Genomic DNA, 24,944 nt, shown 5'->3' on the forward strand with positions numbered 1-24,944 from the left:
GGATTTGAGAATATAATCTCTTTATGGAGGATAAAGTGAGGTAGTGGTTATTTGAGCAGGGTAGATACTTGGACTGGTTTGGTTGTATTGTGAGGAAAGGTTGGGCAGGCTGTGCTTCTGTTTGTTGATGATTAAAAGCGAGGCCACTTGATTGAAACCAATAAGATCTCTGTGAGCAGTTGGAAATGGAGAGCACGTTTCCTCTTGTGGGAGAATCTGGGGAAGGGAAAGTGAAGTGGTGTTGACATTTTAAAAATAAGAAAACTTTCCTGCGAGTTGAGAGTCTTTGAAATGATCTTCCTCAAGAATGTGGAAACAATATTTGATGTTGAAAGATTCCTGATAGGCTGCTGGGTGAAGGGCTTGATGGGAATTGGGAATGTAAAGTTGAAGACTTGCGGATGATTAGGCTGTTCTTAATTTGTACTTTCAGGCAGAAGATTAAAGCCATTCACGAAAATTAAGTATTTATTAAAAAAATATATATATTTTTAAAATTTAGACATGCAGGACAGTAACAGAATGGCCCATGATTGCATTCCACCCAATTTACACCCCATTAACTTACACCCTGGTACGTTTTTGAACAGTGGGAGGAAACTGGAGCCCCCAGAGAAAACCCACGCAGACACGGGGAGAATGTACAGACAGTGCAGGATTCAAACCCTGCTCCTGTCTTGATTGCTTCCGCTGTAAAGGTGTTGTGCTAAATGTAGTTGCTGCTTCTGGTGCGAAAAGAACCAATATAATTTTAAGATAATCAAATTCTGAATTCATCTGAGGTGGAGCAGGTTTTATACACTCCTTCATTCTATATTACCAAATCCATGAAGCTATAAGATTGCTAATTTCATTACATTATGAGCAAAGTGCAGGAGATCACTTGAAATTTCCCTATTAGCCATATATCCATTCTTTGAAAATGTTAAATACCTTCCTAGCTGTTTGGTTTTTTTTTTATATGCTGTGACATGTAAAACAACATTTCACCCCTTGGGCATTTATTTTAGTTTGAGGAGCAATTGTACTAGAACACCAGAATCCAAATCAGAAATTGGTCATATTTTGTGAAGTTGGCAAAATCATAAAGTCTTACAGCATGGAAACAGGCCCACGCTGTCCAAAATGTCCCAACTGTCTGTATTTGGCCAATATCCCTTAAACCTATCCATGTATCAGTCCATTTTTTTTTTTGGTTTTACACTGCAATAGTACCTGCCTCAAACATCTACTCCAGCTGCCCATTCCATATACCCACCACTATGTAAAAATGAAAAAAAGTAACTCCCCTGGTTCCTTTTAAATCTGTCCTTCACCTTAAACCTATGTCCTCTAGTTACCAATTCTCCCCTGCTCTGGTCAAAAGACTTTGATGTCATCCGATCTGTTCTTATTTCTATACATATATATATATTCCTCTGAGATCACTCCTCATCCTCATGCACTCCAAGGAATAAAGCCCAAGTCTATTCAACCTCTTCCTATAGCTTAGGGTCCTGAGTCCTGACAACTTGCTCATAAATCTTCTCTGCACCCTCTTAAGCTTAATAATGTCTTTCTTATAGCAAAGAGACCAAAACTAAACACAGTGCGCTAAATAAGGTCTTCTGCAAAATTACCTCTAAACTTCTATACTTAATACTCTGAAGGCCAATGTGCCCAGAGCCTTTTTGACCACCCTATTTACCTGTGACACCACTTTGAAGGTATTCTGTACCTGTACTAATCCTTGTGCTTTGCAGTGCTCCCTGGATCTCTACCATTCAATGTGTAGATCCTACCTATGTTAGACCTCCCAAAATGTAACACTTCATATTTCTCTGCCTTAAATTCCATCAACCATCCTCTGCCCACCTGTCCAACCAGTCAAGACCCTGATGCAATCTTCGGCAACCATCTTCACTATCTGTAGTACCAGATACTTCAGTATCATCTGCAAACTTGCTAATCATGCCATATACATTTTCATCTAAATTATTGATATAAATGACAAAGAGCAATAGACCCAGCACTGGACCCTGTGGCACACCACTAATTGCAGGCCTCCAGTCTGAAAAACAACCTTCCACCATTAACCTCTGCTTTCTAACATAAAGCCAATTTTTTATCCATTTGTGGTCACATTTAAAAAAAAAAAAAAACTTGATTAGATTTGAGAGACAAGACCGCCCAGTTGTTAAACCATACTCAATGGCCTGTAGGTCCAGGGCTTCTCCCTGCAGTCTTTCTTGAAAAGAAGTACATTTGCTACACCGAGTCTTCGGCACTTTACCTGTACTTAATGACTCCTAAATCTCAGGTAAGGCACCTGCAATTTCCTCTCAAGCTTCCCACAGCATCCTTGGATGTATCTAGTCGGACCCAGGAATCTTGTCTACTTTCTTGTGTATCAGTACCTTTAAAATCCCCTCAACTTTAATACTAACTGATTTCAAGATACACCCATTAACTGCCCCAAATTCCCCAGTCCTCATGTCTATCTTCACAGTAAAAACAGGAGAAATGCTCGTTGAGGATTTTGACAATCTTCTGCAGGTCCACATAGTAGACTACATTCCACAATGGCCTCATTTTATTCCCTTTCTGCAGCTGTACAACTTTCAGCAAGCGTTCGGAACAGAATACTGACTACCATATTAATTGAAATAGAACTAAGAACATGTATTATTATTAGGTTCATAGCATGTTGGCATCATGAGTAAGGTCAGCATTTTACTCCCTATCATCAATTGTCTTGGAGAAGGGAAGCTAAAGATTCAAGTTTGTCATTTTAATAAAATAGTGTTGTAGTGGCCTGCGCGCAGACATGGAACAGCCCACAAAATGGCTGATGAAAGTGGCAACTGCGTGGACTTGGGGGTGACACCGGCTGTCAACCCGGGTGATCTCTGCACAGCAGGAAGATGGGGAACTCTGGCTGGCGCTCCAATGATGCAGGGCCCTGACGTTAGCGCCTGGGATCCATGTAAGCACGATGCCCAGAGCAATAAACCAGTTTCATTTTCCAAGGCTTTGATGTGTGTGAATGCTACAGTGTCGGATTCGCCAGAAATTGCCTGAAGCACTGCTTACAATCAGAATAAGAGGAGCAAAAGAGTCACTGAATGTCGGTATATTTGCCTCCGATGCTTCTGCAGCCACATAGATCAGTCCAAACCATTGGCAATCCGAGCTCCAGATCCAAACCTCTGACACAGTCAGGATTCCTTCAATACCCCCTCGCATCCTGGTTCTGATACCTGGTACCCGTTCAGCCAGTTTCCAGAATCTGCAGGCTGGTGTGAGTCTCCCAACAGCAGTCTGGAGACTATCACTAAGCTGTCACCTTAACTGCTGCAGAACTTCTGAAGAAAGGACACCCATGCTGTTAATAGGTTTAGAGTTCCAGAAGTTAGACTCAGTGATGATGGAGTGATGGCAGTGCATTTCCAGGTCAGGATAATATTTAACTTGGAAGCAAACCTTCAAGTAGTTACAATGCATTTGCTGCCTTTGCATTGATAAAGATCATTGGTTTGAAAAATGCTTTGGAGAAATCTAAGAAACTAACTGTGTGCATTTCCTCGATTGTAAACACTCTCATATAACGTATCATTCACATACCCATACTCTCTTTTAGAGCCATTATTTTTCTGGGAGAAGCAAACATTTTGGAATAAACTGAGAAAATATAGCTGGACAAAGTTTGAGATTATTGACCATATTTGAATCACAGCCACCAGAGTCTTTGGCACTGCTTCATTATTGCAAACTTGGCCACTCTCAAGAACTGGAACAATTTCTGGAAACTTGTATTAAATTTGAACTTGCTGTATACGCAATCATTTGTTTCAAAAGTAAACAACTGAGCAATACTTCATGGAATCATACTTGCGTAATTTGTTTTTACTTAACATATCCAGCTCAAAAAGTTTATTTGGTCTGAGTTTGTTTATTTAAATCTCATGTAGCTGAAGTTTGTTCCAAGTAAGTTCCGTGTTTGGAGTTCTAAACCTAGTATCTGATGGTTTATATTATTGCTAGGAAATAGTAGATTGATTAATTGAATGCCAATATTTTCTCTTTTTCACTGAGCCCTAATTTCCAATTGGACTTTAACTTGCTGAGATGGTTAGATAGTTTTTACATCTGAAGACAAAAGAGGCTTGGATTCGTGCTCCTGCTGTATGATCATCATGCTTAGAATGGCCTTGCTTAATATGTCCATTGAGATCATCTGAAATGCTTTGCGTATAGTGGAATTTGTAATCACCACATATTGTCGTTTCTTGGGTAAAGTATTAGTGGATTGGTGATGTCAGACATTGGCGATTTTTGGGAACAGATGAGGGTAAATGGGGGGGAAAACTAAAGATGAGATATTTGAATATTTTCTTTGATCATTGATTTTTATAAGTGTACAATAATTTTTTATTCAAACTTTTCCTTTAAAATTATTAATTTCAAATTTTTGTTAGGTATCTACAACTGGATGGTGAAAACCACTTTGAAATTGAAGTTGCTCGAATTATAAATGTTCAGGTGCTAACTGAAGGTTTTACTCCTGGAGGTAATTTTAAGTATATGCTAATTATACAAGTAACTGATTTTTGGGGTTAACCATTTTTATAATTTCAGAAAAAAATTGCTTTAAAATTGATTTGTGAAGTTTAAAATGGTTTCCTCTGCTAGAACAGGATAGAATTTGTCTCGAGCCACGATGATGACTCTAAGTGATCAGGTTGGTCCTTGGATAGAAATGACAGTATTGTCCACATATGAATTGCCATTGGTTAAAATTACAGTTAAGTTGTGTAGGTCATTGTTTTAGTTTGGACTGGTTGAAATATTAAAGGATGAATAGTTGATGTGCTACCTGCAATTCAATTGTGAATTATATTGACAAGTTTGGAAATTAGCAGATTGGCTATATTTTCCAAAACATCCAAGTAAAATTGGATTAAAATGTCATTTTCTACCTTAAAATTATGATGGAGGTAGTGGTGTTTGTATTGAGTTAGAAGGAAGACATTTTCCTGATTTAGAATGGCCTTGAACTAATCCTTCTTTTCAATGCCTGCTGCTGCCTATCGTCTTGAAACAGAGAAAGATATTCACACTTACACCAGCCTACTGGAGAACCCGTACATTACTGAAGGTTAGAAGTATGATTGTCAAATTAACCAATAAGTGTCCTGATTTTCCTAAATGTGTCTGAGTTTGGCTTCTCGTTTTCTGCTAGTTGCTTTTTCTGTGAGGAATAATCTGTGTAACTTCAGTTGAGTTGAAGCCTGTTGGTACTAAGTTTGTGATGCATTGTAAATTACAAGGCAAATTCCTCTAAAACTGAGCAGTTTGCCTTTTCCCCTTTTGTGCTTGCTTTTAGATTGCATGAGTTATTTGCTGCAACAGAAATAGCAGTACAGGTATGTGCTGCTTTACATCTGTTCAGGCAACGTCCGACCCTATACGTCTGTGGTCCCATCATTATTCAGTTACTGCGAGTAAGTTTTAGCAATTTAGAAAATGTGACACTAGCTATAGGAAATAGTATTCTGTCTACCCAAACTGAACTGACTGCCCTGCTCTCTCTGCATAGCCACACTCTGATCCCTACACAAATAAGAAGTTTAAAGGTACATTATAGAATCCCATATAGCTTTGCTAAGTATATAATATGGTGTTTGCTCAACGTCCACATCGCATAACACCCAGTTTCACAGAACGTAACCTGGATGTTAAGCAGTGCATACCTGTATTATGCTTCCAAGAATACTGTGCTTGTGACTTCTTTGTTTCCCGATCTTTTCCATCATCACTTTAACGTAGTGTTATAATAATCACATTGTAGTTACTTTAGGCTGTTTTAAACTTTACTATTTTGTTAATAGAAAGAGAATAGATCTGCTTAACTGGAAAACTACCTGAAATTATTTTAGATGGATGCATCTTTTGTTCATTTTCAGTAGTATTAGGTTGAATTGTAGTGGTTCCAATATTTATTTTTCTGCTTTGCTGAACATCAAGTTGATGTCCCATTAGTATTTGACATTTCTTGGTGGGGCCAGGGTGTGGGATAAAGCCAGAGTTTCTGCTGCTGTTAAATTGGTTTCCAACTCCTACTGAACAGTGGAGAAACAAACTTCAGCGAATAAGATCATGATCTTGATTGTTTTAATATGGGAAATTAATTGAAGTATCAGTAGAAACAGTTTATAACAAAGACAAATGCTTTTAGTACATTATCTTTTTCCAACCTTTGCAATCTTGTTCTTCGGCACCCAATCTTGTAAAGTCCTTTATACATTGATTACTCCTGAACAATTTGATGTGTGCTAATTTCATCCCATTTTATGCTAAATTATGTTGGATATATATATGAAATCTTAATATTTTGGATTTTTAAATTGTAGGATCACCTCGTGATTTAAAGGCATGTAAAACCGATACAAAATGTATCGCAGGAAGCATTAGCCCCAATATAGACAGTTGTGCTGGTTTCTGAACTGGGATTTTTTTTTCACTCATTTATGTTGTTTTTGTATTATTGTTCTGGGGTACGTTAGTGGAATAAGAAAATCAAATGTTCATGTAAGAAAAATATTTGCTTTTTAAAAGTATTAATACTTTAATCTTGTGAAATGAATAGTTGTTAATGTGCAAGCTTAATATAGTAGTATGCTTTTCAAACAATTTTGATTTGATCTGTAAATTTCAGGTGGCAACACACGTGCCACAGGGATGCTGGTCCAGTACAAAATTTTGGGATGCCATGAACCAAAACAGCTGAAGTTAAGTGCACCTGATGATTTCACGAGCAACAAAAAGATGTCTGTGGGTTGGCTAGCGGCAATGCACAAGGTGAGTTTAAAAACATATTATTTGCATATGTATCTGAAGATTTGTTTACACCCATTTTGGAAAATTTTAATTGAAGTGATGTTACAATTAAAATCACAATTGTAAAATTTTAATTTGACTATTAAGAAAAAGCAAGAAGACATTGAGGAATGTCAGTGTCAAGTGGTTATAAAGGGGTAACATCCTTGATTAACATGGGATTAAAAAGGTGCTCAGCAGTGCTATTGTTTGGGGAAAGTTACCATTTTATAATTAGCTTCACTTTTTAAAAAAATTCTTAAATATAAATATATAAAACTTTTTCTAACAAAACACAGCAACCCTTCAAAGTATACCAGGGCCTACAGTTGGGTTTAAAAAAAGAAAATCCTCATTGGATAGGTCACATTTTTATTATAGCAACTTTTTAATATTTATTATTATTTATATTTGAACCCCAATATAATCCAAATATAGTTGCCATCATTTTATAAGTACTTCCTATTTGTTCTTTTAGATTGTATATTTTTTTTTAGGTATACAACTGTTTGTCTTCCATCGTGCTAGGGGAGTCAGATCTCCAAGTAATTGCAATACATTTCTTAGCCACAGTGTTACGAGCCCAGAGGACCCCAAAACCTAGCAGCAACAGATACTCACCAAGACAAATGGTTACTTAAACAAAAGTTGCATTTAATTATCTTTAGACATGAAAATCAGATCAAACTTTAACTTATCATTATTAACTTAACCCCCTTCTAATTCTAAGCACATGTGTATGCAAGTTCAGAAAAGTTCTTTAATTCACAGTCCAATCTCACTTCTCATTCCTCTTAAGTTTTCTGGTTGCAGGCAATTCTTGTACAGTGCACAGAATTTAACATTTATGAAGTTCATCAGGATTTGGTGTTTGAAAGGTAAATGGTTACTGCTCAGGAAGGTTCTTGTTGGCTTTTAGAGAGAGATTTGTTCCTGGACACAAACTGATCCCTTTTAATCAGCCATATCAGTGTCTTGCCGAAGAAACTTGCCCCATCATGATTTTCCAGATGATAACCTCTTTCTTTCAGGTCACCACTGAGTTCCTTCTTGTTTCCCTTAATCCAAGTGAAACATTAGATAGCCAGTCCTCTCCTCTTGCATGAACCACAAGGGCTTTGACCAGGCTGAACTAAGCATGCACAACCCATCTTCCAAATGGGGTTTTCCACAAGATTGCCAGCTTGTCCTGTTCCAGTTCTAGCTGCTGCTGCTGAACTGTAGAAATGAACTCTCTCTCTGAGAAAAGCCTGTTTGACTCTCTAAGATCGCAAAACCACATGACCCTCTTAGAACAGCAAGTTTCCCTCCAGACAATCTGCGGCTCCGACAAGCTCTTATCTGTTGCCTCTTTGTAAACAACAATCCATTAGTGAAGTCTCTTGGGCATTCTCCAAAGCTTTTGCAAAGACTGTTGGCCTCAACATGTCTAGCATGAGCAGGGCTCCAGTATTTTAAACAAGATCTGTTTTAAAGTGTTTGTATGTGACCTACACCAAAAACCCTGCCCCAATTTATCTCCCAAAAACATCTAATCTGTCACACTATTCATTCATTAATTTCTTGCCATAGTCTAATCATATGTATTAGAATGGGGTTATCAGTCTTTTCCTTTAGTGATCTGAAATTCCATTTGTAGATAAAATCCTTTTCTTTACCCCTCCTCCATTGAGTACATTCTCATATGAACCCAAGATGGGGGTTTGGTGAAGAAGGCTGTGAGAAATCTAGCCTGTGCAGCTAGGTAATATTGAAATCTGGAAGTCTTAAGTCCTCCCAACCTGTAATCCCATGTTAGTTTTTCCAATGCAATTCTTGGTACCTTATTATTCTATAGGAACTGTCTAATGTGGTTGTTTAGTAGTTTTGTTTTTTAGGTAACGGGTTTTTGGGGAGCGATTGGAAAAAGGTTTTGCAGTCATGGCAGTTAACCCTTTCCACCAAAGTATTCGATAGTTCTCTCCATTTCTATCTTCCCAAGAAGAGGAACATAATTTAGATTATACAGATTTTGCAAGTTATTGTCAGTTGCTATTCCAAGATATTTTATTCCATTGTCTTCCATTTAAATTTACTTCCTTTTGGCATCTTTCATGTTCAATATTTGTTAATGGCATTCTCACTTTTATCAATATTTATTTTGTAGCCTGATATTCTTCCATATTTTTCTGGTGTTACTTGAAATTTTTCCAAAGATTTTGCCGGTTCTGATAGGTTCAATAGCACATCATTGGTGAATAAACTGATTTTGTGTTCTTCCTGCCCAACTTTGAAGCCCTTCATATCCAGATCCCTTCACATTATCTCTGCCAGCAGTTCAATCGCTAAAATAAAAAAGCATTGGGACAGGGGACATCCCTCTCTACTCAAGGGGAACATTGCCAACATTTCATTATTTTAGCTTGTGGTTCATGGTATAAAGTTTTAATCCAATTTGTATATGTTCTGCTTATACCAAATTTTGAGTGTTTTAAATAAAAAGGGTAATTCCAAATGGTCAAATGCTTTTTCTGCGTCTAGGGAGACTGTAATACTTGAATTTTGTTCAAATGTAGCCATGTGTATTATATTAAATAATCTTCCTAGACTATTTGAGGAATGCCTTACTTTAGCAAATCCTTCTTGATCCTGTGTATAAGTTTTGGCAAGTATTGTCCTAACCTATTAGCCATTGCTTTTGCTAGTATCTTTATAATCAGCATTTAACAGGGATATGACAGTTTTTTAGTAACACTGTAATAATCATGATTGAGAATGACTCTGGGAGGGTCTGTGTTTCCACAGCTTAGTCCAGGATATCCATTTAAAAGGAGCATTAATAATTAATTAAATTGTCTATAAAACTCAGGTGGAAATTCATCTTCTCCCAGTGATTTATTAGCCTGTAGGGTGCTCAGGGCTGTTTCAATTTCTTCTCTTTGCAGGAAGTCATCCATCTTGTTCTTGGTCTTGAAAAATTGCTGGTTCCCTTCTGCAAATTTGATTCTCAAAGTCACAGGATATATCATTGAGTATTTCAAGTTCTTAGAACATAGTTGTCTTTTCACATTTTCAAATTATTTTCTTTGTTTAATCAAGGATGGGCTAAAAGTCTGAAAAAAAAAGTACCTCTTCACGATTAACGTTAGGTAGGCCACTATTCTGCTTAGAGTAGTCATATGCTTTGAGAATGGTCTCCTGTTCTTGGTAGCTTAAAAGTCTCACCAGAACTGGTCTTGGTCTCTGATCACTGGCTCTTCTGCGTCCTAGTGTTCGATGAGCTCTCTCGATTGTAATTTTTCTCCAAATTTGACTTCTCCCAACACTTGTGAGATGCATTTTTGAAAATGTTTCACTGGGGCTCTTCCTTCCTTCATTCCAATGATTCTGACATTATTCCATTGACTAAAGTTCTCTACACTGTCAATTTTGTCAAGCAGTCCTTGTTTATCTGACTTCCATTTTTTAACCTTTTTTCAAAGCCTCAAGTTTTTCCATCTCTCCTCGATCCATTCTCTCCAGGTCTTCAATCTTTTATTTCGGTAATTTTCTCTGTCATATCTTTCATCACTGTCAAAACACCTGAGAATCGGTTGCTCAAATTCTCTTTTTTTTTCAGGATGATGGTCAATTCTTGAACTGAGTCCCCAGTTTTACCCGGTTCTGCTGGTCCCATAGCCATTTTTGCACAGCTCCCTTTTTACACTTTCACCTCATGTTCCCGGTTGAATAAGAGCTTCTTCAGTCTTTGTTCTTGGCTGCCTCAGCTTCTTCATACTAGCTTTATCCATTTTTGATGAAGAAAATCTTGATTTTTCAAGTTTTGATCATCTTTTTTGTCATCTTCATGGAGAGCTCAACCAAAACATATCTGTCTAGGTCCTTCACGTGGCCACGCCCTGTAATTTACTTCACTTTGAAAATAAAACCGACTCAAGTTTGCTTTAGAATGATAGTGGGTAAAAATGGCAAATTAGTGCAACAGCATTTATTTGGTGATTTTTAACATGGATGAATATTTTAAAGAGCTTTCAAAAGGCTTGGTTAACCAAGCCACATCATAGGGCAGATAAACAATAAGCTTGGCCAAAATGTAGCTTTTATGAGATTTGAGAACTTGGACACAGCTAGCGGCGAAGGAGCACTTTGAATCAGAATTGTACACTGCAGATCTCCAGAAGGGTAGACAAGAAACTCTCTTCAAGGCAACAATGGTTTGTCTTGTGCAAGGTCTGAAGACTGTTTTTTTCCCAATATTTAGGTGGAGAGGAAGCTGATAGGATATCAGAAAAATTGACATACTTTAAATACTTGTTGGGGAGCACAAACCTGGCTTCCTCTCTCATCAGTGCTTCTGCTTTGCTCGAGAGGGTTTATTGTACCCAGTCACTTTTGAGAGCAATTACGAAGTTGAGTATGGGCACCTGTGACAGCCATCTTGGAAGCAGGACATATGTCTGGCCAGGATGAAATTTGAGTCCATATGTTGAGAGACAAAGGTCAAACTTGTAGGTAACCAAATAATTTTGACTGAAAAGATTAACCCTCTTATTTTTTACAAATATTGCCTGATTGTTTCCAGGACTTGTATTTTCAGATTTTTTTAAAAACCTGCTAGAATGGATGGTGTATATCTTGTGGCTGAAAGTGCAGCAAGGTTTTAGGGATTAAGTAATATCTAGAGTTCAAAGTGGAATTTTGAATTTAAGCTCTAATTTTAGTCAATACTGGTAATTGATTTATTCAAATCCAATGTGGTCTTCTGCTCAGTGATAATATTGTTGCCTCAATTCGAAGGGATTGATGCAAGAGCCAATATGAAATCCAGAATGATACCAAAGTGTAGTATAATCAGAATGTTTCTGAATGAATTTTAAAGCAGATATCTCTTGGGTAAACAAGGAGGATCCAGTAACATGATTGACAAGCTGGGGAAGTTGCTTTGGTATCCTGGGCAATATTTGGCTGCCATGATTATCTTTTTTAATTAGTACAGAGGAACATTCCTGTTTAAACTATATTACACAATAGACTTTCACCAGACACTTTCATTTTACCACTTGTAAGCAATCAATATCGTCATTCATTGCACAAAGACAGTTTGTATGGAATTTGTAAAGTTGACAGCCTCTGTTTACTTCACGGAAATTTCCCAATTTTATTTTACACGATATTTCTTGTGGTCTAATGGGGACAAGTATTGAATGGATTTAAATACTAGTATAAAGGAAGAGAACTATTTTGTTTCCAGCAATACTCATTTCTCAATCTGAAGATGTTGGTATATGATGTTAGAATTGCATTGTACTAGTTGTCACGTCCTCCATTTCCATTCTTTCATCCATCCCACTATTAATAGCAATCACTATCCTGATCCACAGGCAGCCAAGCTTCTATATGAATCAAGGGACCAATAACTATTTCAGAGTTCCTGAGAAACAGATGCAGCTTTCAGCCAGAAGAGGAATGGAAAGAAATAACATTTTGTTTTTCTGCTCTGATATACAATCAGTTTTTAGTACTTTTGTATTAGTAATTTTTCTGAATACACTTTTTAAATGCAGCAAATTTCAAAACTATTTTTGGTGCATTTAAATGTGCAATATAAAAATTTTAAATGTTTTAAATGTAACCTTTCACATTTAAATTAAATTTTTGCTAAATATAATCTATTTTTAATCACTAACGGAAAAGCACTTCAAGAATTTGCAAAATTTATTTTACTGTTGAAGTATAAAAGTTCTATTTCAAGTGGAAAATGTTTGTTAAAGACCAGTTCTGTATTTAACAGCTGGTTTTGACCTCTGATTGAAGGTTGAAAATGTTTACATTTAATTTTTAAAATGTGGGAAATGCTAAAGCCCACAACGTGCCATCAGTTTTTGTTTTTAAAATCATTCTTCCCTTTCCAAAAGGAATTTTCCCTTCCTCCATAGGGGTGGATGCCTCCTGTAATTATGTACTTATAGGCTAATAAGTTATTTTTGGGGACCTATAATTGTTTTAATAATCAATTGAAAATGTGGTAGTTGCAACTGATTTAGTTTCAAAACTGGCTGAAAAAAAGGTAACTTTACTAAATCAATGTTGACAAGATGCTAGGTTGTAGAGAGAGGTTCTGAAATACTGACCCTGTATTTAAACCTAATTTCATGTTATTTGTTCTGGAATATTTTGTGCAGAGTTTAAATTTGAAATTTGCAGACTTTTGGGGAGGGAGGGAGGAAGAAGGGATTACCTCTTAGCTGTTCAGTTTTCCAGACCAGATGCATGGTACAATTTAAATTCTGGTTATACAGAAGAAGACTGATGTTTATTTTTTCCCATTTGTATTCATGTTAGATAAATGCATCTTGGATTAATTACAAGCATCCTCTGTATATTTAAAAAAATAAAATGGAAACTTGTTTCTGATGGTGATTGAGTTGAATTAATTTATTTGTTGTAAAAGATCATACACCTAGCTGTATGGTGTAATATTTCTCAATAAATGGATGTAACAAGACAGATTTAGAAGGACAACAGGGAAAGCCACTAAAACAGAATACAAAAACATGCAGGACAATTTTTTCTTCAGTAACACTAATGCATAATGTTAAAGGACTGGTTACTATCAGTGCAGAACACAAGACGATGTATGGTTGGACCCGCTTTCCCATCAGGTATTTACTGGTAAATGACATATTTATGTACTGTTCCCCATCAACAACTTCTCTGGAATGAAATATTTTGCAATACAATGTGATGAGCTATTTAAATAGTTTATTGATAATGTAAAATGTGCTAGGAGATTGAAGAGGCAAAAGGAGAATTCTATGCTTAAATGAAAGCTGAAGTCCTGTTTTTTGGCAAAACAGCTGAGGAGGATAACATGAATAAAATTTGTAATGAATCTTACCTTCATGCCATTGTATTTTATTGTGCATGTTTACATAAACATTGGCAAAGCAGTGTATTTGCTGTAAAGATTAAACTATCAACTATGAAAAAGTTTTGACAGACATAGCCCACTGTTTAAAATCTTGTACATCACAATATTTACATTCAGTACTACAGTGCTCAGTTAACAACTTAAATGATGAAAATTGAGACATTAATAACAGACCAAAGGTTATTATAAACTCATTACAGCTAAAAATTTCAAAGAAATATTATTGGAAAAAATAATACTCTAATATAGAAATATCTGAATAGTTATTACAAGTGCTATAGTGTTCTGCAACCAAATGGGGAAATTATTGCATCATTTCCATTGACGACACAGGTTCATGGATTTCAACATTCTCGTGCACTTCTCACATCCATCATTCCACCAATCACATACACTTCATTTATCTCAACAGCTGCAGGAGTATACCTCATCTTGCAAAAACCCTTATTCAGCTCAATAGTAGCACTAAATTTCCTTCATGTTCAAGCACAATTCCACAATCCTGTTACCACAAAACCAAATTAGTCCACACACAGCCAATCTAAATTAACTTCCTCTCTGAAACCAAATTATGAAACATTTCCCATCGTCTATGAAGTCATCTCTCCATTGTGTACCCATGAGTATGAGCACTGGGTTTAGGGCATGCACATGCCAGCTTTGGCATCTGGTGCAAATGCCAGGTGTTCTTCAGAAGTAGCAATATGACTGTTCAAAGAAAAGCACCATAAAGGAAACTACTGCATATCCAAATTACAGGACATAAATATCTACTTTCTCCTCTGGTTGGATGATTCTTCTATTGTGAAGAGTATTGTCTGCTCCAGGGTTGATTAGAAGAGCTAAGAATAACCTTATGCCAGAGATCTCTGTTGAGGCTTTATTCTTGGATATAACTGTGGGGGGAAAAGTTCAAAAATTAATTGTATTGCTCAATAAATTTACAATACTGCTCTAGAACAGATAGCAAGTTAGATTTTTATAGTGGCTTTGTCAATTAAGGAAAGATGTTGAATCTTTAGAATTCTCTACCCTTTAAGGCTCATCTCATTTATCTCCTATAAAACGACATGGATTAGAGAAACCAAGATATAACAGAGAAAGATGGTTTTTAGGTAGAAGTCCAACCAGAGTCCTGTGAATGGTACAGCATCATGGCCTACTATTTTTGATACCTGTTTGATGGGACACAAGTACGAGTGAAATATGATAGACTGCAGATGCTGTGATTGTAGTAAAAACAACAAAATGCTGGAGGAAGTCAGTTGGTCTTTTCACCCTCTATAAGAGAAAGATATATTGCTGACATTTTCAGGTCTGAGCCCTTGGACTGTTTGTCCAATCTAAAAAACGTGTTAATTGGATGTGATAAGGGACTAGGTAGAATTTATCATGTCTGTGTGAAAGGAGGGAAGAAGCAGGGGGGGATTTTAACGAAAGCCAGAGAAGTTGATATTAATGCCATCCAGTTGAGGGTGCCCAATCAGAAGATGAAATGTTGTTCCTCTAATTTACAGGTGGGTTCAATCTGGTAGTACACGAGACCATGGTCAGACATGTCGGCAAGGGAATAGGATGGAGAATTGAAATGGGTGGCCCCTGGGAGATCAACACCGCTGTGGCAGACAGAACTGAAGTGCTCAACAAAGTGATCTTCCAGACTCTGCGATGTAGAGGACACCACAGTGGGTGCACCAGCTGCAGTAGATGACCCCTGCAGATTCACAAGTGAAATGTTGCTTCCCTTAGAAGGACTGCTTGGGGCACTGAATGGTGGTGATGGAGGAGAAGTGGGCACATGTGAAGCATCTCCTGCGGTCACTGGGGAAGGTCCCAAGGGGACGATTGGTGGGGAGGGAGTCATGGATAAGGGAGTCATGGAGGGAGTGATCCCTGCAGAATTGCACTACCCGTCACAATAGCATGGATCTCCCATTAGCCACCCATTTCAATTCTCCATCCCATTCCCTTGCTGACATGTCTGTCCATGGTCTCAAGTACTGCCAGATTAAGACCACCCATAAATTGGAGGAACAACACCTTATCTCCAACCAGATAGCATTAATAATCGACTGCTCTGGCCTTTGTAAAAACCTTCTCCCATCCCCCTGCTTCCCCGTCATCTCTCCATTCCCTGTCTCCTTTCGCACAATGATAAATTCTAACTAATCCCTTATCACATCCAATTAACACCTTTTGTTGGTCTGGATTCCTCCCCATTGTTTGAATTCTGAGACTTTCTGATATATTCTGCCTTTTCTGATATTTTTTCTTGAAGGGCTCAGGACTGAAACATTGAGAATATTATCTATCTCCTATGGATGCTGAAAAGACCATTTGAGTTCCTTCAGCATTTCATTGCTTTTAAGTCCAGAGTACACGCACAGGGTCTCAATTTTCTCCACTTCATTTTGTGATAAAAGTAGAACATCAGCTCCATCAAATACTTTCAGCATGACACAACTTTGCAAGTCTGTGGAGGCAAGCCTCAAAGTGTAGGTTTTAAATTTTGCACTTCATTTTAAAAATAAAAGGACAATAACTACTGCTACATTTTGTAAAGATGACAGAATCCTTTTTATTTAGGATTCTGTGGAATTCATCCCAAGTTCCACAATATAAAACCCAAGGATTAAAAAATAAAAACCCAAAAATCCACAAGAAACCCTTATATATTTAAATTAGTAATTGATCCGTAAAATTTTATGTTGCAAATGTCTCTGGTTACTAATCTAACGCAATTAGTATACTCCAAGTTAAGAATCCTGGAGTCACTGCATTCAAGACCATTGGAACCCATTTATGGCCCAATAACAGTCAACAGAGTTTAAAAAAAATATGAACAGCCTACAACATCTCAATAGCAAAATCGTAAACGTTGCCTTAACCTGCTTCATTAACATAATTTTGTTACTTTTTTTCCTAACAGATAAGAAAATTGAAAAAGCAAAATAAAAACTATAAAGTCTCAAAATATTGAGTTCTTATTTACCCCAAGCAGATTGCGAGGAACATAGCCTTCTTTATCATTCAAACGAGCCCACCACCAGTCTGTTTCAACATCATCTTTATGCTTCACAATGGTCAGAGAATTGCCTTCATGGAATGACAATTCGTCACTGTTCTTGGCTTCATAATCCCACAAAGCATAAACCACACCTTTGTTCATGACACCCATTTTTTCTTGCACTCCTATTGTGGGTTGAAAATAGTTCTGAATTATTTCACATGTAGGCACACATGCATAGGTAATTGTAGTTCTGCCTGCAAAGTCAAACATTACTTTGACTCCAAAACAATCATAGCTTTAAAACTCTGGGTTTCTTTTCTAGAATATGAAATAGATGAAAACAAGCCTCTTGTTTCCATCCTTGATGAAGGGCTCAAACCCAAAACACTAGTTATGTACCTTTACCTTTGCTCTACAATTCTACAATAACCAGAGAAATAACTGTTTAATATCTTTTTTCTTTGGCTTGGCTTCGCAGACGAAGATTTATGGAGGGGTAATGCCCACGTCAGCTGCAGGCTCGTTTGTGGATGACAAGTCAGTTGATGACAAAGCTCAGTATGAGTTTCTCCAGCGTTGGGTTTTTTTACTCCTGTTTCCATCTATGCAGAAGTTTGTCATCAACTGACAATCCATTACATGACCAAAAAATGGAATTGCTGATTTCTGACATATTCAAATGGCAAGTAGCCATCATCCTCAAAACTGATCTTCACACTTCAATCATCAAATTGTGCAGCATACAATTCTAACAATGGTATATTAAACAGGTCACGTCTCCAGAATGGAGGACCATCGCCTTCCCAAGATCGTGTTCTATGGCGAGCTCTCCACTGGCCACCGAGACAGAGGTGGACCAAAGATGAGGTACAAGGACTGCCTAAAGAAATCTCTTGGTGCCTGCCACATTGACCACCGCCAGTGGGCTGATCTCGCCTCCAACTGTGCATCTTGGCGCCTCACAGTTCGGCGGGCAGCAACCTCCTTGGAAGAAGACCGCAGAGCCCACCTCACTGACAAAAGACAAAGGAGGAAAAACACAACACTCAACCCCAACCCACCAATTTTCCCTTGCAACCGCTGCAACCGTGTCCCGCATCGGACTTGTCAGCCGCAAACGAGCCTGCAGCTGACGTGGACATTACCCCTCCATAAATCTTCGTCCGCGAAGCCAAGCCAAAGAAAAAAGATATTAAACAGTTATTTCTCTGGTTATTGTAGAATTACACCATTTTACATTATTAACTCAATTGTACATAAGTAAAATAATAAATCACTTTGGATTGCTAGTTCCCTGAACATCTGACACTGCTATCTCCATAAATGATAAATTCTGAACACATCAAGATTAAGAGAATAAGCAGAGACTGAACAAGATGGAGAGAAAGTATCATTGAATCTATTAAGATATAGATGAAATAACACACTTAAAGTCTGAAATAAAGAAAATCCTGGAAATATTCCACAGGTCAATCAGCATTTGCAGAGAAAGGAACAGTATGCATTTCAAATCAATGACCTCTCATTACAACTATTGAGCTGTTTCACTCTCCACAAATCCTGCCCGACTTGCTGAGTACTTCCAAAATATTTTGTTTTAAGATTTTGCCTTGGCTCGGTATACAGTTAGCGCAGCAAGAAGATTGGACATGGGGTGGAGAAACGCTTTCTGATACATTTTTATAAGATATCAAATTTACAGATATTCACCATAAAGGAACTGTGAGCACTGTACAAAACCTTCTTCCATTTCCTCACATTTATCTGCTGCTGTTTCAACATCACTGATTGTAGTGGCAAAAATGGCAGCACCAGATTCCACAAGCAGTTTGCAGAGTTGGACACTGTTGCATGAAGCAGCACAGTGGAGAGGTGTCCTGAAAAGAAAAGCAGCTCATTGAGAAAATCTTCAAAAACAAAAGTAACTCGTATGCCAAATATTTAAGGGTATAAATTATTTTAGAATTATTTAGATTGTGCTTTCAAATGTAAGAGACCTTAATTCTTTAATCACAAAAACAGCTCTCTCAATTGTTGTAAAAACAACTAAAGATTCCTCAATGTTATCTATTGTTGATGTGTGGAATCAGTTTAGTTCCGATCATAATTATTCTGATCATAAGACTATAAGGAATAATCACTTTGGAAGAAACAAATACAAAATGTACTCTTTACAAAAAGGAATTCATTAAATATTACCATATTCATCATAGGATGTTGATTATTTTCAAATCTCAGCCACACCACACATCTTTAAATGCTATCTCACCATGAGGAGCAAAAATCAAAACTCCCTCACCCTATCCGTCGTGTCAAGAGTAACTGGTCAGGCAAAATACAAGATGCACTTCAAGCAAATGTCAAACCTGTACTAGTAGTGCCTCTCCAGCAACAGAGAAAAGAACGATTTTGGATATTTTCTGTGACTATAAGAAGGGACGGAGAGAGAAAACTGAAAATTATAGAACAGTTTGCCTGACATCAGTAGTGGGAAAAATGCTAGTCAATTATTAAAGATGCGATTGCAGCACATTTGTAAAGTAGTGATATCGTCGGTCAGAGTCAGCATGGTTTTATGAAGGGAAAATCATGTCGGACGAATCTAATAGAATTTTTTTGAGGATGTAGCTAGTAGAGTGGATAAGGGAGAACCAGTGGATGTGGACTTTCAGAAGGCTTTTGATAATGTCCTGCGCAGGAGATTAGTGTACAAACCTAACGCACATGGAATAAGAGCTATGGTATTGAGGTGGAATGAGAATTGGTTGACAGACAGGAAGCAAAAACGGGTTCTTTTCAGAATGGCAGGCAGTGACTAGTAGGGTACCGTAAGGGTCAGTGCTGGGACCACAGTTATTTACAGTATATATCAATGACTTAGATGAGGGAATAGAAAGCAATATCTCCAGATGACATGAAGCTGGGTGGCAGGGTTAGCTGTGTAGAGGATGCTAAGAGGATGTAGGGTGACTTGGACAAGTTAGGTGAGTAGCCCAAGGCATGGCAGATGCAAAATAATGAGGATAAATGTGAGGTTATCTACTTTGGAGGCAATAACAGGAGAGATTATAACCTAAATGGTGTCCGATTAGGAATATGAGAGATGCAACAAGACCTGGGTGTCGCTATGCACCAGTCGTTGAAAGTGGGCATGCAGGTACAGCCAGTGAGGAAAGTGAATGGTATGTTGGCATTCATAGCAAGAGGATTAGAGTGCAGGAGCAGAGGTTCTCCTGCAGTTGTACAGGGCCTTGGTGAGACCACACCTGGAGTATTGTGCACAGTTTTGGTCTCCTTATCTGAGAAAACACATCCTTGCCATGGAAGAAGTGCGAAGAAGGTTCACTAGATTGATACCAGGGATGGCAGGACTTACATATGAAGAAAGGCTGGATTGATTAGCTTATATCCGCTAGAATTTAGAAGATTGAGGGAGGATCTATAGAAACATATAAAATTCTTAAGGGATTGGACAGGCTAGATACAGGAAGGTTGTTCCCGATGTTGGGGAAAACCGGAACTGGAAGGGGAGGGTCACAGTTTAAGGATAAGGTGGGTGGGGGGAAGTCTTTTAGGAATGAGATGAGGAAAAAAAAATTCTCTCAGAGAGTGGTGAATCTGTGGAATTCTTTGTCACAGGAAGTAGCTGAAGCCAGTTTCTTGTCGATATTTGTGAGAGAGTTAGATTTGGCCCTTGTGGCTAAGAGGATCAAGGGGTATGGGGAGAAGGCAGGTACTGGGTACTGAGTAGATGATCAGCAATGTAGATGATCAGGCAGTGTAGGCTTGAAGGGCCAAATGGCCTACTCCTACACCTATTTTCTATGTTTCTTTTTCTAACGAATTTCGTTATTGAATTAGAACTCCTCAATTATATTCTTCAGTTTTGTTGATTTCATTGGTTAGACATATTTGATATTAAATCTAACATTTCCAAGTCATTCAACAGCTGATAAATACACTTGTTTTTGTTTGCCATATGCAAGAATTTGCAGCTACATGAAAAGTTTCATCAGCTATTATTCTGCTCAAGTACTGTAAATATTCGTGTATAATGCGCTCAGTGCATAATGCGACCCCTCCCATTTCTGAGGGGGAAAAGTTTTACCCCCGTTTATAATACAACCCCCCTCCCCTCCCTCACCCGCCCGAGTCGTGTTGCCGACTACCGCTCGCCTGCCAAAAATTTTTTTAAAAATTTTACTCTCTTGTATAATGCGACCGCCCTATTTTTGAGTGGAAAAAGGGGGAATTTTTTTTTCGCATTATACACAGATATTTACGGTACTTTGGCAAATTATAAATCATTTCAACATTTATTTGCTTCTAAAGAGCTTAGCCCATTACTATTTTACAGGTTTGCTCATTTCTCATCGGGATCTGCAAGAGCAAGACTTGGAATGTGGAGTGTTTAAAACAACGTCGGGAAAGGTGGCTGCATTCTTAAATTTCTCCATTGGTTAATTAGCTATAGTCAATAAAGAGACGGGACGATCAAGAGGAGCGGCTGTTGTATGAGTGGCCTAATGAGGCTTTGGCTCAAGAGGTGTCGGCTGAGGCCTTCTACCTTCTAAGTGTTTTCCTTTCATTATTGCTTATCTGGACTTGGTAGCCAGTAGTACATTGAAGGAGTAATGGCAGTGGAATGCTCCTGACTAATGTGGGACTTCATGGAATTTCATCATCTCCATAACAATTACACCTGCGGGAAGTGCAGCCAACTCCAGCTGCAGGCTCCAGAAAGACCGTAATAAGGAACTGGATGAATTCAGGATCAGCCAAAAAATTCATAGGTAAAACTTTGGGCCGGAGGTTCCATCCAGAGTTCAGGATTCAGCTAGTACATGGGTGAATACTGAGAAAGGCAAGGAGAGAAGAAGTCAGTGCAGGGCCACCCTGTGGCCATTTTCCTCGGGAACAAGTATACCCCTTTGGATTCTGATGAGGGGTATGTCCTTTCTGGACAAAGCAGCAGCCAGACCAATAGTACTGTGGTCAGCTCTGAGCCTCAAAGGGAAGAGTGAAGACAGAGAGAGCAATAGTGATAGAGGACTTGATAAAAAAACAGGAGATTCAGCAGCCACAAAGGATACTTCAGGATAGTGTGTTGCCTCCCAGGTGCTCGGATCCAAGATGTCTCTGAGCAATTTTTAGATTTATTGTCAGAGTATATACATGACATCATATATAACCCTGAGATTCTTTTTTTTCCTGCAGGTACAGCAGAATTACCATCAATTGGTAGTGCAAAAAATAAACTGTACACAGCGTAAACATGTAAACAAATAAAAGAACTGTAAATAGATAATGAAAGTATGTCATGAGGAATTTTAACATGCTAGTAGATTTAGATCTCGAGAGAATTTGTAAAATGCCTATAACCAGCTTGTTGAAAGGAACAATGAGGGAAGTGATCACAAAATGATTAAGTTCAATTTGAATTTAACAAGGAGCAACTGAAGTCAGATGTGTCGGTATTACAGTGAAGAAAATTAAATTACAGTGGTATGAGAGAGGATCTGACCAAAGTAGATTGGAAAGGGGCACAAGTATAGAGGACAGCATTGGATGGAGTTTCTGCAAGAAATGGGGAAGGTGCAGGATAGATACTTCCCAAAAAAGGAAATATTTGAATGGAGAAATGTCCTAGCTATGGCTGACAAGGGACATCAAAGCCAACATAAAAGCAAAAGAGAGGGAACACAAGAAAGCTAAAAATTAGTGGGAAGATTGAGGATTGGGAAGTTTTTAAGAACTTGCAGAAGGCAACAAAATAATTCATAAGGAAGAAAAAGATGAAAATTTCTTCAAGATATGAAAATTAAAAGAAACAGGAGAGTAGCTATAGAACAACTAGAAAATGATACTGGAGAAATAATGATGGGAGACAAGGAGATGGCAGAGGAGCTAAAGGAGTATTTTGCATTAATCTTCACTGTAGAAAACATTAGCAGTGTGTGAGATGTCCAAGGGTATCAGAGAAAGGAAATGAATGCTGCTACAATTTCAAGAGAGAAGGTTCTCAGAAAGCTGAATGGTTTAATGGTGGATAAATCTCCCAAACTAGATGGATTGCATCTTCGGGTTCTGAAAGAATTAGCTATGGAGATTGTAGAAACTTTGGTAATGATCTTTCAGGAATCAAAAGACTCTGGCATGGCCCAGAGGACTGGAAAATTACAAATGTCATTCCATTATTCAAGAAGGGAGGGAGGCATCAGAAAGAAAATAATAGACCAAATTAGCTTGTCGGCAGTGTTAGGGAAGATGTTGGAATCGATTGTTAGGGATGAGATTACAGGGTACATGGAGGTAAATGACAAGTTAGGCCAAAGCCAACATGGTTTCCTTAAGGGAAAATCTTGTTAGACAAACCTATTGGAATTCTTAGAAGAAGTGACAAGCAGGCTTGATACGGGAGATGCAGTGGATGTTGTGTATTTGGATATTCAGAAGACTTTTGACAAGATGCCGCACATGAGGCTACTTAACAAGATAAGAGCCTATGGTATAGCAGGAAATATACTAGCATGGGTAGAGCATTGGCTGATTGGCAGGAAGCAAAGAACGGAATACAGGATCATATTCTAGTGCCACTTGCTAGTGATGTTCCACAGGGGTCAGTGTTGGGGTCCCTTCTCTTTAATGTGGTATATCAGTAATTTTGATTATGGAATGAGTGGGAATGAGTTTGTGACCAAGATTACAGATGGTGGACGAGCAGGTAATGTTGAGGAATCAGGGAGAATACAGAATAACTTAAGACAGTTTAGGAGAATGGGCAGGAAAAATTGCAAATGAAATATAAAAATGTACAGTCATGGACCTTGGTAGAAGAAATAAACAGGCAGACTATTTTCTAAATGGAGTGAAAATTCCCAATTGTAAAAGGACCTGGGAGACCTCGTGCAGAATACCCTGAAGGTAAACTTGCAGGCTGAGCCAGTAGTGAAGAGTGCAAATGCAATGCTAACATTCATTTCAAGAGGAATAGAATACAAGAGCAAGGATGTTATGCTGAGGCTTTATAAGGCACTGGTGAGACTTGGAGAAGTTTTGGGATCCTCATTTAAGAGAAGATATGCTGATATTGAAGAGGATTCAGAGGAGGTTCACAAGGATGATACCAGAGGCAGGAGGAGGGTATCTAGATGACAGTCAGGAGAAGGAAAGGGAAGAGGCAGGCAGTGCAGAGCACCCCGGTGGCCTTTCCCCTCAATAACAAGTATACCATTTTGGATAACGCTGGAGGGGGAAATTACCTTCCAGCGACAAGTCTCGGCAATCAGGTCTCTGGCTTGGAGTCTGGTCTTGTGGATAAGGAAGGAAGGGAAGAGAAAAGGCAAGCTATAGTGATAGGGGATTCCATAGTTTGGGGACAGATGAGAGGTTCTGTGGAAGAGATCAAGTATTCCGGATTGTTTGTTGCCTTCCTAGTCCCAGTATCTGAAATATCTCAGATCGAGTTCACGGCATTCTTAGGAGGGAGGGTGAACAGGCACATGTTGTAGGAAGGGTGAGGAGATCCTGCGAGGAGAGTTCAAAGAGGTAGGTGCAAGGTTAAAGGACAGGAACTTCAGGGTAGTGATCTCAGGGTTGCTACCCATGCCAAATGCTAGTGAAGTTACAAATAGGAGGATAGTGCAGCTTATAACACTTGGATAAAGACACAGTGCAGGAAGGAGAGCTTCAGGTTTCTGAATCTTTGGCCTCTCTTCCAGGGAAGTGGGACCTGTTCCAAAAGGACTGTTTGCATCTGAACTGGAGGGAGATGAATATCCTTGTGGGAAGGTTTGCTAGTACTGCTCTGAAGGGTTTAAACTAGATTTTCAGGGGGATGGGAACCAGAGTGCCAGAGCAGATAGAGGAGGGAAAAGATGATGAAAATTGTATGCATCATTAGAAATCAACAGTTTGTACAAGGTAGAAATATTCTCAGGTAAATCTATTTCAATGCAAGGGGTATTGTAGCTTGGGGTATTGTAGCTTGGAGCAGATGAGCTTGGAGAGAGGATATTCACATTGAATTTGACATTGTGGCCATTAGTCAAACTGGATTGCAGGAGGGGCAGGACTGGCAGCTTAATGTTCTGGGCTTCTATTGCTTTATATGTGATGGAACTTGGGGGAGGGGGAATGATGAGTGGCATTGTTTGTCAGGGAAAT

At 38.3% G+C, this 24,944-nt stretch overlaps 2 protein-coding genes across 22 annotated transcripts in view; one reads left to right on the forward strand and one right to left on the reverse strand.

The window, feature by feature from the left end:
- The window catches only part of zfyve21 (zinc finger, FYVE domain containing 21), a 33,884-nt gene extending 12,651 nt beyond the window's left edge, over nucleotides 1-21,233 (forward strand). For 11 of the 17 annotated variants that reach the window (XM_069916534.1, XM_069916532.1, XM_069916533.1 and 8 more), the window contains 4 exons: nucleotides 4,458-4,549; nucleotides 5,084-5,137; nucleotides 6,698-6,840; nucleotides 21,136-21,233. In XM_069916534.1, the coding sequence (XP_069772635.1) occupies nucleotides 4,458-4,549; nucleotides 5,084-5,137; nucleotides 6,698-6,840; nucleotides 21,136-21,225 (379 nt within the window). In that variant the 3' untranslated portion in view covers nucleotides 21,226-21,233. Of the gene's footprint in view, nucleotides 1-4,457; nucleotides 4,550-5,083; nucleotides 5,138-6,697; nucleotides 6,841-9,936; nucleotides 9,996-12,218; nucleotides 13,252-21,135 lie in introns of those variants that run through there. The other 6 variants (XM_069916525.1, XM_069916528.1, XM_069916526.1 and 3 more) reach the window with 4 other exon arrangements.
- Nucleotides 13,732-24,944, reverse strand: part of ppp1r13bb (protein phosphatase 1, regulatory subunit 13Bb) — a 112,529-nt gene continuing 101,316 nt past the window's right edge. For all 5 annotated transcript variants that reach the window (XM_069916516.1, XM_069916515.1, XM_069916517.1 and 2 more), the window contains 3 exons: nucleotides 18,489-18,655; nucleotides 16,761-16,960; nucleotides 13,732-14,664 (listed from right to left, as the gene is read on the reverse strand). In XM_069916516.1, coding sequence (XP_069772617.1) covers nucleotides 14,623-14,664; nucleotides 16,761-16,960; nucleotides 18,489-18,655 — 409 coding nt within the window. In that variant the 3' untranslated portion in view covers nucleotides 13,732-14,622. The remainder of the gene's footprint in view (nucleotides 14,665-16,760; nucleotides 16,961-18,488; nucleotides 18,656-24,944) is intronic.

The sequence above is a fragment of the Narcine bancroftii genome, chromosome 2 (assembly GCF_036971445.1).
Source record: "Narcine bancroftii isolate sNarBan1 chromosome 2, sNarBan1.hap1, whole genome shotgun sequence".
NCBI classification, from domain to species: domain Eukaryota; kingdom Metazoa; phylum Chordata; class Chondrichthyes; order Torpediniformes; family Narcinidae; genus Narcine; species Narcine bancroftii.